The following is a 19,466-nucleotide window of genomic DNA, read 5'->3' as shown; positions in this document are numbered from 1 at the left end:
TTCTGTCCCCATCCTCCTGCTACCCAGTCCCTAAAAAGAAACATATTGGCTGGCAAACCTTTTGTAACAAACATCATCTCAAGGAGTTATTATTATTTTTTAATTTTTTATTAAGGTATGATTGATATACACTCTTATGAAGGTTTCACATGAAAAAACAATGTGGTTACTACATTTACCCATATTATCAAGTCCCCCCCATACCCCAATGCAGTCACTGTCCATCAGTGCAGCAAGATGCCACAGATCCACTATGTGCCTTCTTTGTGCTACACTGTTCTCCCCGTGATCCCCCATACCATGTATACTAAACATAATACCCCTCAGTCCTCTTCTCCCTCCCTCCCCACCCACCCTCCCCCAACCCCTCCGCTTTGATAACCACTAGTCCCTTCTTGGAGTCTCTGAGTCTGCTGCTATTTTGTTCCTTCAGTTTTGCTTCATTGTTATACTCCACAAATGAGGGAAATCATTTGGCACTTGTCTTTCTCCACCTGGCTTATTTCACTGAGCATAATGTCCTCCAGCCCCATCCATAATTGTAGGATTTGTTTCTTTCTTATGGCTGAATAGTATTCTTTTGTGTATATGTACCACCTCTTTTTTATTCATTCATCTACTGATGGACACTTAGGTTGCTTCCATATCTTGGCTATTGTAAAAAGTGCTGCGATAAACATTGGGGTACATATGTCTTTTTGAATCTGAGAAGTTGTATTCTTTGGGTAAATTCCAAGGACTGAGATTCCCGGGTCAAATGGTATTTCTATTTTTAGTTTTTTGAGGAACCTCCATATTGCTTTCCACAATGGTTGAATACCTTACATTCCCACCAGCAGTGTAGGAGGGTTCCCCTATCCCCTCATCCTCGCCAGCATTTGTTATTCCTACTCTTTTTGATGCTGGCCATCCTTACTGGTGTGAGGTTTATCTCATTTTGGTTTTAATTTGCATTTCCCTGATGATTAGTGATGAGGAGCATCTTTTCATGTGTCTGTTGGCCATCTAAATTTCTTCTTTGGAGAACTGTCTCTTCGTATCCTCTGCCCATTTTTTAATCAGGTTATTTGCTTTTTGGGTGTTGAGGTGTGTAAGTTCTTTATATATTTTGGATGTTAACCCCTTGTCAGATATGTCATTTACAAATATATTCTCCCATAGTGTAGGATGCCTTTTTGTTCTGTTGATGGTGTCCTTTGTTGTACAGAAACTTTTTAGTTTTATGTAGTTCCATGAGTTCATTTTTGCTTTTGTTTCCCTTGCTTGAGGAGATGTGTTCAGGAAGAAGTTGCTATGTTTATATTCAGGAGATGTTTGCCTATGTTGTCTTCTAAGAGTTTTATGGTTTCATGACTTACATTCAGGTCTTTGATCCATTTCAAGTTTACTTTTGTGTATGGGGTTAAACAATAATCCAGTTTCATTCTCTTGCATGTAGGTGTCCAGTTTTGCCAACACCAGCTGTTGAAGAGGCTGTCATTTCCCCATCGTATTTTCATGGCTCCTTTATTGTATATTAATTGACCATATATGGTTGGGTTTATATCAGGGCTCTCTAGTCTGTTCCATTGGTCTATGGGTCTCTTCTTGTGCCAGTACCAAATTGTCTTGATTACTGTGGCTTTCTAGTAGAGCTTAAGGTTGGGGAGCATAATGCCCCTAGCTTTATTCTTCCTTCTCAGAATTGCTTTGGCTATTCAAGGTCTTTTGTGGTTCAATATGAATTTTAGAACAATTTTCTCTAGTTCATTGAAGAATGCTGTTGGTGTTTTGATAGGAATTGCATTGAATCTATAGATTGCTTTAGGCAGGATAGCCATTTTGACAATATTAATTCTTCCTATCCATGAGCATGGGATGTGTTGCCATTTACTGGTATCTTCTTTAATTTCTCTTTAGAGTGTCTTGTAGTTTTCAGGGTATAGGTCTTTCACTTCCTTGGTTAGGTTTATTCCTAGGTATTTGATTGTTTTTGATGCAATTGTGAATGGAATTGTTTTCCTGATTTCTGTTTCTGCTAGTTCATTGTTAGTGTATAGGAATGCCACCGGTTTTTGTGTATTAATTTTGTATCCTGCAACTTTGCTGAATTCATATATTAGATCTAGTAGTTTTGGAGTGGATTCTTTAGGGTTTTTTATGTCCAATATCATGTCATCTGCAAACAGGGACAGTTCAACTTCTTCCTTGCCAATCTGGATGCCTTTTATTTCTTTGTGTTGTCTGATTGCCGTGGCTAGGACCTCCAACACTGTGTTGAATAGAAGTGGGGAAAGTGGGCATCCTTGTCTTGTTCCTGATCTTAAAGGAAAAGCTTTCAGCTTCTCGCTCAAGGAGTTATTTACATTAAATATTTTCCGGGGAATTTTTTTTTAGTTTGCAGTTCTTTTAAAATGCTTAAACATTTAACTAAGGATTCAAACTAGGTGATTAGGCAGATCTTTTAATAACTTTTGAGGGCTTAATTGCAATGGAATTCTTTTTATCATCAGATGTGTTTAAGCGAGCCTCCTAGCCTAGACCCTGAAAGCCTTTAAAGTGCACAGCGAGACTGCTCCCTCAGAAGTGGCAGCTTCCCTCCACCTGCCTCATGCCACACTGCCACTGCCAGCTGCTGAGCTCCAGGTAGATTACATCTGGAAGTCATCCCAAGGCCTCTTGGACCATATAACATCCTATTTTTGATGCTCTGTAAAGAAGAGGTAATAGGGCTTTTGTTTCTCAGTGAATAGTTACCCAAATCAAAACACCTGGGTTGTAGGTAAAACATACTGGAGGGGTTTGGTAAAAGGAGGTGGGCAACGATCCTCCATGGTGCACGTGTAACTGGGCAAGGGCTGCCTGCCGCACCTGGAACTTGTTCTCCCCTGTTCCTCCTGTGGCTCTGAGTGCTTATTCTAGCTGATTCCCACTGGCCAACTGTACTCTGTTCCTTCCCAGCCTTTCTCTTTGTCTAGCCCGTTGTACATGTCCAAGGGGCCTGCCTGGAGTGACTCGGGGGAAGCCACCCACCTGGCCTGAGGATGTTTGTCTCCACAGGGCCCAGAGGCTGGAGGAATAACTGGCTTTGATGCTGCAGGCTGTCCACTGTGCACCTCCAGCAAAAGCTGTGTTTCTAGGGGGGAAGCAAGGCTGTGCCAAGTGGCAGCCCAGAAATGAGAACCCAGGGTAAGTCCCTCCCTTCAGTAACTCTGAGTCTTGGTGTCTTCATCTGTCTCATGGAGACCATTCCAGTTTCCCAAAGAGTTCAGGGGATAAAACACAGACTGAATGGTTGTCAGAGTGGGCTGAAAACCATAAACCTGTGGCGAGGAGACTGTGGTGCCATACAAAGTGAAAGTCAAGTCGTGGGGTCTGCTGTGTGGTGACGCCAAATGAAGACAACATAAGAAGTCCTCCCTTCTTGTCCAAGAAGTGGCAAGAAAGAGAAACCAGGCCTGCAGAAGGCCTGGCATGGGGTAGCCGAATTCCTTCAATCCTGGGGTTTTCCTCCCCTCCATTTTTTTTTTCTTTAACTGACCTTTTCCTGGCTCTTCAATGTGGGTCAGGAACATACAGACCTGTGCAAGGTTGGCCTCTGCTGCTTCTCAGGATCAGTAAAATCAGATAAAACTCGAGTTTTACTGAAGCAGGCACTTACCTCATAGTGGCCTCACTCCTTTCTGGCAGACTATTTTTTCAGCCTGCACAGGTCTTAGAGAGTAGGACGAATTCTGTTCATGATTACCAATAGAAAACATGCTGGAAAACAGTGTCCAGGGACATTGATCGAGTTCCTGGCTCCTAATAACTCTGACATATCAGAGTATGCTCTGAGTTGTTATCCTGCTCAGGCTCAGACTAACTGACCACTCATTCTCCCTTGCATCCTCTGGGCAGATGTGGACTGAGGGGCTGATGCCTAGGCTGTTTGGGTATGCACCACACGGGCCAGTGCCCAGGACCCTGACAGCCTCACTACAGCCACCAAAGGGTAATGTGGTCAGAGGTCTTTTGTTTGATTGACAGTGTAAATGTGGTCACTGAACACTGAAGTCCTAAATGGAAACTGAGGCCCGCCCGGGCTAGGAGTGGTAGGGCCAGGCTGGAGCCCAACTTTGTTCTGCTACAGGACAGTGTCAACAATGTGCTAGAATATTCTTCTGTTAATTGATTCAGCCTGTTTTGTGGCTCTAATCATAGAAGCTTCTGTGCTTCCATACATCAGTGGTCAGTTGAAAGGACAGATGTGTCCACACTAAGATGTCTCTTTTCAATAGCAGGTAAGAGGATATCAAACTGGTTTAAACAATTAAGAAGTTAGCTCAACAAGAGGAGGTCCAGAGGCAGAGCAGATTCAGGGTTAGTATCCACAAGAACCAAGCTCTTTGGGTTTCTCTAACCAGCTGTCCAGTGTCAACTTGAGCCCAGGCTGGTTCTGAAGAGGTTGACCAGTGACAGCTACCAATGGCTGGGCTACAGGTTTCCCTGAAGCCCAGGGAGGGAGAGATCGGCTTCCCGTAGCTAGCTTTTTCCCAGAAGCACCCACAGGCCCTCCCCACAGCTCCAGGTCCACACTTAACTGATCTGGCCCTTTCCTGAGCTAGTTACTGCAAAGGGGGCCACCAGGACAGGCACAGACCAGTCAGTCTGGGGCTGAGGGTGGGATGTCTGCTGAGGATTCACCCACAAAGTCTGCCCCCTGGGAACATGTCTTCTGGAAAGAAGACTGATTTGGGTTAGCGCAGTGCAAGGCTTGTTCCGTGGCACAGAACAAGTTCTCTATGCGGTTTCTGTCTCTTCTTGTACAGATACCATGATGTCCTACAGGAAAGGGCATTCTGGGTAGACAGTGCAGATTGACAACAGGCCTCATTCTACTTTGATCATCTTTGAGGGGTGCTGTTATAATAGCAAAGGTAGAGGGCAGAACTTCCACAAGAGCAAAAGAAAAGGCTTGAACAAAATCTACTAGGAAAGCACCAAAAAAGCAAGTAAGCATCATGAACAAGATTTTTTGGGCTTGTTTTTTTTTAAAACTGGGAGTGGGTTTTGAAATTGACATACTGGGTCACATCAGTCCCCTGCCTCCGCCCCACCCCCATGCACACTGAAGAGGACACAGTGGACAGAGCAGAGTATCCATTATCCCTAAGGACTATTTCATGATGTTTTTGTTTCAATCATATGTGTGTAAAAACATATGATAGTCTGGCTGTTGATGTAAAGTGTATTTATACTTACAAATGACAGTCAAAATAGTTTTAAACCGGTAGCCTAAGAGCATCAGGTAAGAAAAAAAATAAACAGCACAAAGTTGCAGTTACACATACAATGAGTAAAAACAGAAGACTTTACTAAAGTCACATATTCAAATATGATGTTTCAGTTTTTTTGACTGCTTCAAAAATATTACAAGGCAGAAAAAGTACAAAATTCACAGAAAGCTACATAAATTCTTTTGATTAGAAAATGGATACTATACCATTTAAGGGGGAACCCTATCATTGGTTATGTAAACTGTATATTATAAAAATTCTCCAGGAGCTTAAAGTCATAAATCAAAAGAACATGTTTTATGCCAGGGGCTCCTAAAGCATGTTTTCAACAGTGACGACTGCTCTGGTTTATATAGTTTCCCCTCTCAAATGCAAACTGCACGAAATGATGTCTCTTCAAAATTAGGATCGCAACTACCAAAGTACAATTCCCCTGCTCTCCTCAGAAAGTATGGAAGGATTTGACTGCATGTCTAATAGGTTCACCAACAGCTGTACCCAAAATCTGTCCTGTGGTAATGTGTAGGCAGTAAGCTAAAATGTCCCTTAGAATTCTTAAGTAACAGATATGAGCAAGAGATCAGGATTTAAAAGAATGGCCATCTTCAGTAAATCTGTGGCCCTCCAAATCCAGTGGCCTGTACTTATGAACAACCCCTAACAAAACCACACTGGAATCCATGAATGTGTAATGCAGCTGCCCTGCTGTGAGTGGCATACTTGAGAAAGTAAATTACCTTTTGATCGCTACAGTAATTGCCTATGCCCCAAAGCATAAGACTGCATTATTCCAACATGGATAATTATGAAAATTACTATAGGCATAAAACTAGATGGCTCTTTTAAAAATACAACTATAATACCACTCAGTGTGACCTGAATCTTATTTTATGGGGCAAGGTGAAAAATGACCCTTAAGTCTTCACGATAGCAATTTGACTGATTTCTCTTAAATCTTAACCTTTCACCTAACTCAACAAAGGTCTTACATTTTTGTAATTACCAAGATACTGTCTTAACCTGTGGGTCCATCTCTTGCTCCATCAGATCAGAAACAAATCCCCTCCTGACAAAAAGAGGTGAAGAAAATGGCCTTTTATATGACATTTTTAAAAAGCTTTCCTTTTTCCAGATACATTCCTTGACATTAAGCTTTGTGAAAAATTTTGAGAGAAGTCTTTTTCCTCTTCATTTAGGAAAGCTATAGGGATAAAACATAGTGTTTCTTTATTTTTTTATTTTTAATTTTGGTATCATTAATCTACAATTACATGAAGGACATTATGTTTACTAGGCTCCCCCCTTAACCAAGTGCCCCCCACAAACCCCGTTACACTCACTGTCCATCAGCGAAGTTAGATGCTGTAGAATCACTACTTGTCTTCTCTATGTTGTACACCCCTCCCCATGCCCCCTACCCCACACATTATACATGCTAATCGTAATGCCCCCTTTCTTTTTCTCCACCCTTATCCCTCCCTTCCCACCCATCCTCCCCAGTCCCTTTTCCTTTGGTAACTGTTAGTCCATTCTTGGGTTCTGTGATTCCGCTGCTGTTTTGTTCCTTCAGTTTTCCTTTGTTCTTGTACTCCACAGATGAGTGAAATCATTTGGTAGTTGTCTTTCTCCTCTTGGCTTATTTCACTGAGCATAATACCCTCTAGCTCCATCTATGTAGTTGCAAATGGTAGGATTTGTTTTCTTCTTATGGCTGAATAGTATTCTATTGTGTATATGTACCACCTCTTCTTTATCCATTCATCTACTGATGGACATTTAGGTTGCTTCCGTATCTTGGCTATTGTAAATAGTGCAGCGATAAACATAGGGGTGCATCTGTCTTTTTCAAACTGGAGTGCTGCATTCTTAGGGTAAATTCCTGGAAGTGGAATTCCTGGGTCAAATGGTATTTCTATTTTGAGCATTTTGAGGAACCTCTGTACTGCTTTCCACAATGGTTGAGGTTGAACTAATTTACATTCCCACCAGCAGTGTAGGAGGGTTCCCCTTTCTCCACAACCTTGCCAAACATTTCTTTTTGTTTGTCTTTTGGATGGTAGCCATCCTTACTGGTGTGAGGTGATATCTCATTGTGGTTTTAATTTGCATTTCTCTGATGACAAGTGATGTGGAGCATCTTTTCATGTGTCTGTTGGCCATCTGAATTTCTTTAGAGAACTGTCTATTCAGCTCCTCTGCCCATTTTTTAATTGGATTATTTGCTTTTTGTTTGTTGAGGTGTGTAAGCTCTTTATATATTTTGGATGTCAGCCCTTTATCGGATCTTTTATGAATATATTCTCCCATACTGTAGGATACCTTTTTGTTCTATTGATGGTGTCCTTTGCTGTACAGAAGATTTTCAGCTTGAAAAAGTCCCACTTGTTCATTTTTGCTTTGGTTTCCCTTGCCCAGGGAGATAAAAACAATGTTTCTTGACCAGTCCTTCCTTTGAGGGAAACATCGCAATAGCTAAAACATTGTGCTAAAAAATAGCACATTTCAAATTTTCAAACAAGTTTTAACAGTGCATTAAACACTGAAAGTTTCTTATCTGCATGACATAAGGTATTCAAATTCAGGGCTTCAGTCCAGAGTTTTGAACTTTGAGATTCAGCGGTCTTTGTGCATGCCTCTGTTTATCACTTACAAAAATGTTTCCATGTGTTTCCTTCCTTGGTAGGTGGTGCAGCCTCAACTGACCTTGGAGCAAACAGGCTCCGGAGCTTGATCTTGTTGAAAGCCCTGCCATCCATTAATGGCCCATCTGGAATGTGGCAGGATATCCAGGGGGCTCTCATCTGACACCACCTATATCCGCAGCTGAAAGGTTATTCATTGTTATTTTTGAAAGACTCGCTGATTGAAACTGATACTGATTCTGTTGGAATAAGTCAACACAGTTGACTGATACAACACAGTTGACTAATACTGACTTTCCTAATTGCTGAATACCTAAGTCAACAAGAACATCTATAACCAAACCAAACTTCATGTTGAAACCTGAGGCCTCAAGAAACACATGATGTTATTTATATTTACTTCCAGGATTAATTAGCTGGAAAGGAAGGATGTAGCTGCAAGTGGTAGGATTTGTTTTCTTCTTATGGCTAAATAGTATTCCATTGTATATATGTACCACATCTTCTTTATCCATTCATTTACTGATAGACACTTAGGTTGCTTCCATATCTTGGTTATTATAAATAGTGCTGCAATAAACATAACCCCTCTGCATGTTCTTACAATGTGCCTTTCACAGTCCTCCCATAAGGTGGCTGAATATGTAAATCCTCCCCTTGAACCTGAACAGAACTTCATAATAGCAAACAGAGAAATGTCTCCATGTAAAATGTCACTTTGTGACACTCACTCTAAGCATGCATCCGCCATACTATGAGGAAGCCCAATCCACATGAAGAGGCCTGTCAGGGAAGCCTTTTGGACTATGCTAGCTCCAATCAATATCTGGCTACAACCACCAGAGACCAAGAATCTCATGAGCCCCCTAGAACTGCAAGATAATAGTAAAAAGAAAGTGATTATTGGTTTTTAAGCCATTGGGTCTGGATGTGATTAGTTATGCAGTGATAACCAGGAAATGTGCATTTGTTGGCTCCCTCCCCAAAACCCACTAAAAGGACAAGTGAATAAAAAGATCTAATTTTTAAAAAAATTATTTTTAATAAAATGCTAAAGTGGTAGGTAGATGCAAGATAAAGGTAGAAAACATAGTTTAGTGCTGTAAGAGCCCAAATGTAGATGATCAGGTGTGTGCCTATAGACTAAGTATTAATCCAAGCTAGACAAGGGCAACAAAACATCCTCAGATGCAGATTTCTCTCAAAACGGGGGGGGGGGGGGTGAGGTTCTAAGCCTCACCTCTGTTGATCCCCAATTTCTCACCTGATGGCCCCCCTGTGACTGTGCCTGTCTTAGGTTGTTCCTCCCTTGAGGAATCTTACCTGTCTCTAGCTAACCAGTCATCTTCCGGGGCCATACAGGGAAATGTAAAGTTGGTAAGTGAGAGAGAAGCAATATTGTTTGAAAAGGTTAGCGTTTTACTTCTTTGCAGATTTATGCCCTGTGGTTTCTATGCCCAGCATTTGTCTTGAGGTATCTTTACCACTTGGAAGAATTATGATACTGGGTAATTTCAAAATGAGGCATGAATTCTACTTACGGGTTGTAATTATGAAGGAAGAAGAGAAGCTATAAAAGTAGCAGATGGAAGAAAACATGGGAAGATTGATTATTTCTTAAAAAGATCTAATTTAAAGGACAAAAGAAATGCAAGAGGCATAGGGTATGGAAACTGTCAACTCACTTTTGGGAGCTATAACATGCTTGGACAATGGCAGCTGACTGGGCAGAGGACAAAGCTACCACCAAAGGCCTGCAGAGAGGGATGCCCAGGAGGGGAGCTGTAGGCACAGGCATCTGGGAAGGCCAGGGTGGGATGAGACTGCAGGATCAACCGAGTGTCTCTGTAAGGAGTCAGAGATCCTCAAGTCCCCTAACCCCACCCAACAGAAAGTGACTGACAGATGGTAAGTTTATTCTCTGGAAAAGCAAGTACTAGATGAGGAATAGGCCTGGTCCCAACACACACACACACTGGACTCAACCCCTAGACACGGGCTCACTTCCTGCCTGCCATGGTCCCTCTTCATGATGGATGAGAATGTATGCTCAACAGAAGGAATCCAAGTTCTTACTGAGCTTAACAGTGTTTTATTGGAAGACTACCACTGAATGGTGCTCTGATCTGAAGATGGCTGACTGAAAACACCCACTCACACTTTCAGTGGCCCAGGCTCAGGGCAATTATCTGATTGATCATAAGTCCAAAATGGTTTTGAGACCCAGATCCACGCTTAAGAGATGCTGCTTGGCCTGCAAGGTTTAAAATCCACTTGCAAATTCCCAGTATTTCCAAGTCAAGAGATTTCACATTTACAGATCTGGACTTCTGGCTTTTCTGGAGAAATTCAAAGATCTATTATCTGTAGGCTGCATTCTAGGTGCTTGTGAGGGGCTGTGCCTTTGAGTGGGCAGTGAGCTCCCTGGGTGTCACTCCAGCCATTTGACATACTAATGGTGCTTACATCAGTTTCCTAACCCCATTAGGTCACCTGCACCTGCAGGTTCCCTCCCACTACCGCAACCTCAGGCATTTGAGTTTTTGCTTCAGCCCTAAGCAATGCAGAACTACTGAAGAATTTGTAAATAGAAGAGGACTAGGAATGGCTGTGTTTCAGAAAACACAAGGCAGTGAAAGGAGGGTGGGTGGGAGAAGGAATGGACAGGGAGAGGTCAGCTGGTGAAAACTGGTTTGCAAAGTTGGGAAACCATGGCGTTGGGACAAAGATAAAGACCTAAACTAGAGAACGGTGGGGGGGAGGGGCCAGATGTGAGGGTAGAATTAATGGATTTGATGTGGTTTAGAAAGTGTGAGTAGGTGTTTAGCTCTTGACAGTGTACTGACAGCCTCTCAAAGGTCAGATGCCTAAGGGCGGCACCCCATCTCTCAGAAGGGGAGGACGCAAAACAAAGCACATAAGGGAAAGGCCTTTCCAAGGAATTACAGCTTCAAGGTGTTAATGGGTCTGTAATGAACAGGCTGTGGAGTTGAAATAATTGCGTCTTTAAGAAACCCAAAGAATGCCACCATTGAACTTTTAGGCTTATCCAGTGAAAGGCCAGCTTCCCAAGTGGGTTAGACCTTGGAGTGGTGCAGAGTTAGCAAAGAACTCCCAAGCCTCAGGATTGAGTTCCCAATTAAGCAACATTTAAACAAAAAAACTTCCAAAAACCCATATTCTAAAACAGGAGATGAAGGGCAGGTGCATTCTTGAGAAGATAATCTTAATTTTCCAAGATACTTCAGCCAAGTATAACCTGGAAATACCACCTTTTCAAGGCCCAGAGGCCCCCAGGTCATAAACTAATAAAAGGGCATAACTCAGTAAAAGCCATTCTGGAGGGGCTCAGGAATGCATTCTTCCAGGGTTCCCATGTTTCATGCCACTACCACAGGGTCTCTTCTCTCTTCCTGAAAAAAACAAGGGCCATAAATTTATATAGAAGTTAAGACCTCCCCAAGTAGCTTTCTCCAGTGGTAGAGCTTGACTTTGACAGAATTACTGAGGTGGGTAGAAGAGGGGTTTCTTCCTCTTGAAGTCCTCAAGGACAGAAGAGGAGGAATAAGCAGAAATAACGGTTAATAAATGTTCCATCACTTGCTAGTGACTTTGGAGGTCATCCTTCCTCTGTTTAAGGCTTCAGCCTCTTCAGCTGTAACAACAAAATACCATCTACTTCACAAGGTTACCGGGAAGATTAAGTAGGATAATGTGTAAGTGTAAAGAGCATGCAATCTGATATTCAGCAATTATTGTTCAGATGGCAATGTCCAGATCTGTTCAGATTCCACATTCTTAAAAAATAAGGCTAGTAACAATTGTGAAGTTTAAAAGTTCATTTTATAAATGTCAATAACCAATCATATAAATGGAAGTTTCATAAAATTACCATATATAGTAATAAAGCATAAGATATTACAGAAAAATTTATACAAAGATATACACAATTACTTATGAAGATAATTACTAAGCCATTCCAGTGTATGAAAATAAACAGGAAAACCATTATTTATGGTATCACAAAGGCAGTATTTACAAGTAAAAAAAAAAAATCTCTGGTTGATAACAATTTGAAATATTTAGCACTTCTGTAACTACTGTTTAATCAAAATCTGATTTTCATTGACTCAACATTTATCATTTAAATGCAAATTTAAAATAACCTTGGATGGCAAAAAACACATTTACTCTGGTAGGTACAAAATACAACTGCATGATAAAGTTCCTGCTCTTAAGTTCAGATAAATCATTTAATGAATGACTGCAAAACAGACCTGGTTAAGTGTTGTGGGGTGGGGGTGGGGGGAAGCCTTGCTCAGAGCACCAGAGGTTAGAGGAAGAACACCTGGGTCTCATCCACAGATCACTGCGCAAGGAGCCAGAAGCCCTGGGCTCACATCCCAGCTTGGAGAAGTCACTAAATTTTGTTTTCAGAGTTCATCTGTAAAAACGGGACGATATAAATATTGTTCACCATACACTGTTGCTGGGAAAATCATTCATGTGGTAACTGCCCACTTCATATGCAGTCTATATGAGGTACTATGTTAAGGGCTAAGAGAGGGAGGGACAAGGCACATCTCAATACAGTGCTAACAGTCTGGGTAGATGCCAAGGCTGGATACTGACAGATATCTCGCTCCTATGCAGCGAACCATCCCTGTGAATGAATAATCATCAGGCATGTTCTAAGCGTTAAAAAAAAAATTCTATACTGTATTTCAAAAGGTAACACAAAAATGTTCTTTTTTTGCCATGCCTTTTTGGAATCAGATCAATGGTTCAGGCCTGTAGTGTGCATCAGAATTACCTGTGATGCTCAGCAGAAGTGCTGATGCCAGGCTCCACCCAAAGCTTACTCCTCCAGAACCACTGGGGACCTAGCAGTTCTGAAGCATCAAGAATCCTTTATTTCAAAGCAATGTCAAAAACACTGTTAATGTAATTGTGATACTTATTAATAGACAGTAAAAAAATATATAGCTAGTATAATACAACTTGAATATTACAAAGACACAGTTCTCACTAAAAAGACTTCCAGATAAAACTCAATGGCACAAGAAATGGCACATGGCAGTGCTGCCCTCAGCTTGCAAAGGCCTGTTACCCGCTCGTATTGTTTGCAATCAGTGTGTGTGTACACATGCATCTTTTCAGGGGAAGAAAAGCCACTTGGTAGTATGAACACTTTCTACTACTTCTAATCTTAAACTAACTGACAATCTATTGAGTACTGCTACAAACTGGGCAAACTGATGCAGCATGGGTTCCAGCATAAACCTTAACATGTCAAAAGGATTAGGTCAGAGCCCAGGCTTCACACATCTGCACCTGTAGCACGGGCAAGTCAAGTAGCTTATCTGGGCCTCAGTTCCTGCACTCAAATAAAATGAAATAACAGTGCCTTGTTCACACAGCTGCTGAGAACTAAATGAAGAAAATTAAGAAAAACAAGCTATCATAGATACATAATTGATTGTCTAGCATTTATTTCAAAATCTGGTACAACTGTAACGTGTGTGAAAAGAAGTCATTGATGTGTGCATTTATGCTCTATCTAGGAACATTATTTAACACTAAAAACTTTAATTTTTGAAAAAGTATATAATTGCAGAGCAGTCCATGTTCACAAGGATTTATCATCAAAATACAGTAGGCACTACCTTAGGCACATCACTTGATCTTCCCGGTTCTTACCCATCTCTCCAGTAGAATCTTCCTGCCAGAAAAGGCTTTGACCCTATCATCTCCTGAGGACCCCTTCCAGCTTCAAGACCTGTGGTTCATCATGACATTACAAACTTAACTCTTTTCCCCATTTATTTCCTGGCATGGTGAGAACAAGGCAGAATGACCAACAGGTGGAATAAACCACCTTTATTCATAATAAACAAGAGTGCAGGAAAAAAAATCATTTAGCAGAGTATCTTTGGCTTACAAAGCATGATGATCAAGGAGAGTCTAACCTAAACACCTCTGGGCATCTAGGATAAATAAGTGGCCTGCATCTTCCAAAGCAAGTCAAAACCATAACTTAAAAAGAACTATGCTGGAAAATTTACAACCCAAGGTTCTTAAGATCAAGCAATTTTCTTTATATTAAACCCTTTTGCAAAGAGTTGCTTTATGTATACTTACACATCACTGTTTGCTAGTTCCAAATCACGAGGGGAAGAGAGGCATGGGCTTATTTAGATCATATGTTCACTAAAAGACCACAAAAGATAGGTTTTGGAGGACTTCAACACTACCTGATACAGCGAGAAGCTGGCGCATCCTCGGGCCTTTAAATTTTAAAATCATCTGTAGCAAGTAGGGCACAAACACCTCAATACCCACAAAAAAACCCACCCACTTCCGACCTACAGGCGCTCTGCTGTGACTGCTCCTTCCACGCTTCCACACACACACACAGAAGCTTCAGCTCGGGGTGAAGGATGTTAAAGAACACACGCCCCTAGAAGGGCGGGTTGGCCCCCGAATAACGGTACCCAGCGTTCCCAGGTGTTTAGACCCCCAGCTAACTCTTTACGCTGAGAACAGTGGCGGCTACGCCATTTAAATTCCATGGTAGTCTGCTAGCTGTGCCGGTCGCGTCCCGAGGCGGCGTCCCCCAGACGCCCAGCGCCGACCCCAGCGGCCGCCGGGGCCACGAGCCGCCGAGGGGCCGGGCGGACCAGCGCCGGCCGCGGCGTTCCGGCGCGCGCGCACGCCTCAGCCAATCGCGTGCTCGCCCGCCCCCCGCGACCGCGGCGAGGCTGGCGCTGGGAAGAGGAAGAAGAACATTCGCCCTCCTCCTACCAGCGCGCGGGCGGCGGCGACGGCGGCACCGGGGTCACGAACTCTGACCTTTCACTGATAAAAACAATAACAAACCCCCCTTCCCTGCGACCCCGGCGGCGCCTCCGGGCCCGCCCCCGCCCCCACTTCGGCGTCTCGTCTCTCGCCCGCTGCCCCGCGAGCCCGCGGCCCCGGGGCTCCCGCCATCCGCCAACGCCGGGAGCCCGGCCTCCCCGCGCCCTGCCCTCCGCGCCGGGGGCCGCCCGCCGCAGACACGGGACCTGCATCGAGGCTGCTTTGGCGCCAAATCCTGAGGTAAAATTGAAAAAGGGCCGGGGCGGGCTCAGGCCGGCGGCGGAGGGGGCGGGCCTGGCGCGCGGACATGGAGGCGCCGCGACGACGGCTGAACCCGACCCTTTTACCTTTGCCACGGGGCGGTGGCGGCGGCGCCAGACGCTTTGCATAGTGGGCCGGGCCGCTCCCCTCTCCTCCCCTCCCCGCCCGCGCCCGGGCGCAGAGAGCGGGCTCCCCCTGACCGGCCCGGCTGGCGCGAGGGTGGGGGCGGAGGGGGAATGGTCGCGGCCCCGCCTCACTGTTGGCTCTCCGCCAGCGCCGCCATTTTGTTCTCGATAGAGATGGCTCCGGCTGGGCCGCGCTCCCCTCCTCCTCCTTTTCAGCCTCTATCTCCCTGCAGTCCCTCCTTCCCTCGCTCCCCTTTCCTTGCCCCTCCGTTTCCCGCCCGCCGTTGGCAAACGCCATGGCTCAGCCGACGTTTTTTTCTGAAGGGGAGGGTGGACGAAAACGGGGAAGGCGGGTGCGGGGCGCGACCTCGTAAGCGACGGCTGTACCGACCAGTTGGTGCCCAGATAGGAGGGCTGGGGCCTGAGGCTCCGCCCCCGAAGTGCTGCTGATTGGCTGGGGCAGGGGGCGGCTCCCGCGGGCAGTGGGTGCCCTGGCGGGGCGGGAGCAGAGGCCGCGGCTGGGCGTGGGGCCGGGGCGGCGGGGGCGTGGCCGGGGGCGGGGCGCGCGGCAGGGCCCGGTTGGGGTCCGGACTTGTGGGGATGCGGTGTGGGGTCGAGCGGCGTTCCTCCGCAGAACAATAGTAATAAAAGTGATGAAGTGTCCTGAATTCACGGCGCTGGCTCGTGCGAAAGGCTTCCCGGAATCTGGACACCCTTCAGGGCTCTTGCCGGTATTTGCGGCACTGCCACGGGCGAAGCCCCTTTCTGAGGCTCAGTTTCAGAAGACTGTAAGACGGGGAGAATGGGCGTTCTTGCCGGGCCGGGCATCTTTTCTCAGGATCGTTTGAGGGACTCTACTTAGAAAATGGAGTTCAGGCTGCTTTGGAAACCTCAAAGTAGCGTAAAAATGATGGTGGTGTTGGAAACGGGATGTAGAGTCACCAGGAGTGGGAAGCTTAAGGGGATTGAGGGCTTGAGAGAACACAGGTGAAATCCGAGGTAATTACCTTCTCATTTGTTGATAGATACATACTTGGCTTAGTTTGGGACACTGGGACACCTCCAGAGAAGCAGCTAGACGTGGACCGTGCTTTCCTAGAATTGGGGGTGGGGGCGAGTAGATTTGAAGACATGATTTCAGAGAGTGGTAAATTCCCTGAAAAAATGAAGTGAAGCCAGATGATGTGTTAAAGAAGGCCTGAGGGGGACTGATTTGATGGGATGGTCAGGAAGACCTCTGAGGTGATGTTTGAATGGAGGAACCCAAGAAGAAAGAGTGTTCCTGAGAGAGCAAGGGTGAAAGCCGGTAAGCAAAGCGTGTGGTGTGATTGAGAGCAGGCCGGTGGTGGCTGGAGAATGTTTGGAACTATGTCCTTTCTGGCATCTCACTCTCTTACAAGCTAAAGTCTATGTAATATGACAAAGGTAATGGAGAATAAATCTTCAATTTAATAATAAAGAGTCAAGGAAGATATAGCCATCAAATGAATTGCTGATGATGCTGATGAATACATGACCTGGGGGGGAAGCCTCAGAAAAATCGCTTTACTTCCAGATTCAAATCCTTTGTTAGGGGCCTTGTATCCATCTTCCATTCATCAAATATTTGCTCAGTCCCACTAATAACCTAGGCACTAGGGGCTAGACTAGGAATACAAAGAAAAGGAGATTGTAGAGGGTTTGCCGGGAGTCGAGAGTTGAAAGTCTCTGTAGCCATTAATTTTAAATATTTTTCCAAAGATTCATGCAATGAAATTACTGAAAATCACCTTTTACTTGCTTTTCCAAGGTTAAAAGCAGATTTTGCAAAGTATATGTCAAGCTTCTACTGGAAAGTCTGGTAAATAGAACATTTTTGTTGATTTATGTAATGCAGATTTTAATAATGAAATGTTATGGCATTTTAAAAGCAATTAACAGTCATACTTTATTTTTTTTATATTTGGATATTTCTTTTCTATCCTGTTTGAGGATTTTTTTGGTATTACTGGTTCAGCACTTGACCTCCTGAACTGATTACTCAGGGTAACTAAAGAAGTGATAGTTTAATGAAAAAGCTGTTGTCTTGCCAATGGGTTTCAGCCCCAGGCAAGTTCACTGTGGAATCAGTGTGACCAAAGAAATTGACAGCAAAACGTTCTTTGGGGTGAAAGGGTTATACCCAACTTTGTTTCCAGGTGGCAGGTCAGTCACTAGAATCCCATTCACACAGAGCGAGTCTGTATGCAGCAAGCCAGTCTCTGCTTCTGGGCCCCTCTGTCTGCACAGCCGTCCCACACAGCCGTCCTGCCCAGTCGTCCTCTGGGCCTCTGCGTAGTTGTGTCCTGCACAGCCATTCTCTGGGCCTGTCGTTGGCACTGCCACCACTCCAACCTCTGCTCTGCTCTGCTCTCCTGCAGCCTTGCAGCCCTGCCACTGTATTGCGCCCAGAGCACTGGGTGGAGCTCTTTTTATAGAGTCAACAGCCCTGTATTGCCCACAGGTGTGCAGTGAGTTAGTCAACCAGGGCCAGGTGAGAATCCTGGCCACAGGAACTCTCATTTTATCCACAGCTGTATATCATCTTACAGCATTAAATAACTTAAGGCTTTCAGCAGTTGTATTTACAGTGACTTTGAAATTTTGTTTTCATGAACATGCTCTTAAAGAAGAAGACCCTATATGTAATAATCTCACTTGAAGGCTTCTGGGAAGTTTTCTCATTTGGCTCCAAGGACTCAAGTGACAGTGCAGTGCTTTCCCCAGAACCTTGAGTGGGTAGCCTCTCTGAGGGTTAAGCATTCCCCACTTGTAAAATGGGGAGGGGGAACCAACAGTGAGTTTGGGGCCAGTACTAGAGACCACTTGTCAAAATGACAGAGAGAACAAGGCGGGTGGGCCTGTGTGTAGTAGTCCCCCTTCAACCTTGGCACTGAACCACTGGCCTTTTGTGTTTAGCCTCCTGAGTGTCTCCATAGACTGTGGGCTCTCATTTGGGACACAAGTTCTCGTACCTATGTGCCATCTACTCCTTTAGTCCCAAAGCACTGGGGGAGAATCTGTGAAGGAATCCGCCTTAGAGCTGAAGTCTGGCCTCACACCTAATACAAACTCCCCTGCCAGAGTTCAGCTGATCTTTTTTTTTTCACTTTATTGCTGGTTATGAGGAACTGAAATAATGACTTTTTTCCTGCATGTGTGATTGTTATCTTTAACCTGATGTGCACATTCATGCTCCTGTCATACCTTATACAAGATACACACTTTCCTATTTGTTGGAGTTTTCATTTGCCTTCAGCCTAACTTGCCTGGAGGCTGAGTGTCTCTTTGTAATTCCCTCCCATCCTGCAGTTCCTTCTCCATATCCCTTGTCACCTGCTGCTGCTGCCTCTTCCCCATCCTCTTTCCAGGCACCCGAGCACTGAAGTTAGAAACAGCAGGAGTTTGGTCCCAAAAAGCAGGACTGCCTGGGACAACAATTCACTCAGCATAGCTGAGCATGGTGAAGCAGGGGAGGGGGAAAAAACAACAACCACAACTCTTCCTACAAAGGTATGGAAGCTCAGGTCAGTGCATTAGCATTGGGCATTGTTGGGGGAACAGGAAGAGCAGGTTCATACCCCTGGCATGGGGGAGTCTCGGAGTAGAGCTTTGGGAGGTGAACTGTTAATAATGGAAAGGGAATAGGCTGGCCCCCATGTTCAACTGTCCTTTCTGATCTATCCCTGGACTCCAGGTAGCCTATGATGATGAAAGCTAACCTCAGGGGCAAAGTGTGATTTTTAGGGACAAATAAAAATTACTTCCTCCACTATAATGAGATGCCTAACATCCCTTAATAGGAGGTGAAACTTTTTATTTCATAATTATAAACAGTAACTCTAAAGACTCTAATCCCTGGAAATATATGTTGATAGGGAGGAATTTCAGTCTCTACTGTCTGGATTAGTGGGAAGTATGAAAGAAGTTGTCAGGGCCTGGAAAATGGCATGAATGCTAACTGAAGAGTGAGAAGGAGAAAAGAGGCTGGTGGGGCTGGATTCAAATGGAAGGCCTCATGGTTTTTACTGGGAGGTACCTTATTTACCATTATTATTAATGTATTGATAGAAACTATGCAAAACAAAACAAAACACTGTTACCTGGCTTCCCATACATGTAGCATAAAAACTCCTCTCACTGCCTCCCTCCTTGTGGCAGCCAGGTCTCTACTGGGAAAGATACACAACAGAGGCTGGATGGCTCTTAAGTTATGCAATGCCAGCAGGCTTCATGATGCATTTTCCCCAGTGGTATTTACTGTACAGTGACTGATTATGTATTATTTGTAGAACATTTCAGAA

The 19,466-nt window shown here is 44.4% G+C and overlaps 1 protein-coding gene across 6 annotated transcripts in view; it reads left to right on the top strand.

Moving 5' to 3' along the window:
- The first annotated feature begins 14,716 nt into the window (after nucleotides 1-14,716).
- The window catches only part of NR2C2 (nuclear receptor subfamily 2 group C member 2), a 149,150-nt gene continuing 144,400 nt past the window's right edge, over nucleotides 14,717-19,466 (top strand). For 2 of the 6 annotated variants that reach the window (XM_037023795.2, XM_073231079.1), the window contains exon 1: nucleotides 14,717-14,998. Coding sequence is in view for 2 of the 6 variants with exons in the window: in XM_073231082.1 (XP_073087183.1) it covers nucleotides 15,798-15,875 (78 nt within the window). In the remaining 4 variants the exon portion in view is untranslated. Of the gene's footprint in view, nucleotides 14,999-15,718; nucleotides 16,144-16,172; nucleotides 16,451-19,466 lie in introns of those variants that run through there. The other 4 variants (XM_073231082.1, XM_073231078.1, XM_017658160.3 and 1 more) reach the window with 4 other exon arrangements.

Source organism: Manis javanica, chromosome 3, assembly GCF_040802235.1.
Source record: "Manis javanica isolate MJ-LG chromosome 3, MJ_LKY, whole genome shotgun sequence".
Lineage (NCBI taxonomy): Eukaryota > Metazoa > Chordata > Mammalia > Pholidota > Manidae > Manis > Manis javanica.
This window is presented reverse-complemented; position numbering and strand designations above follow the sequence as displayed.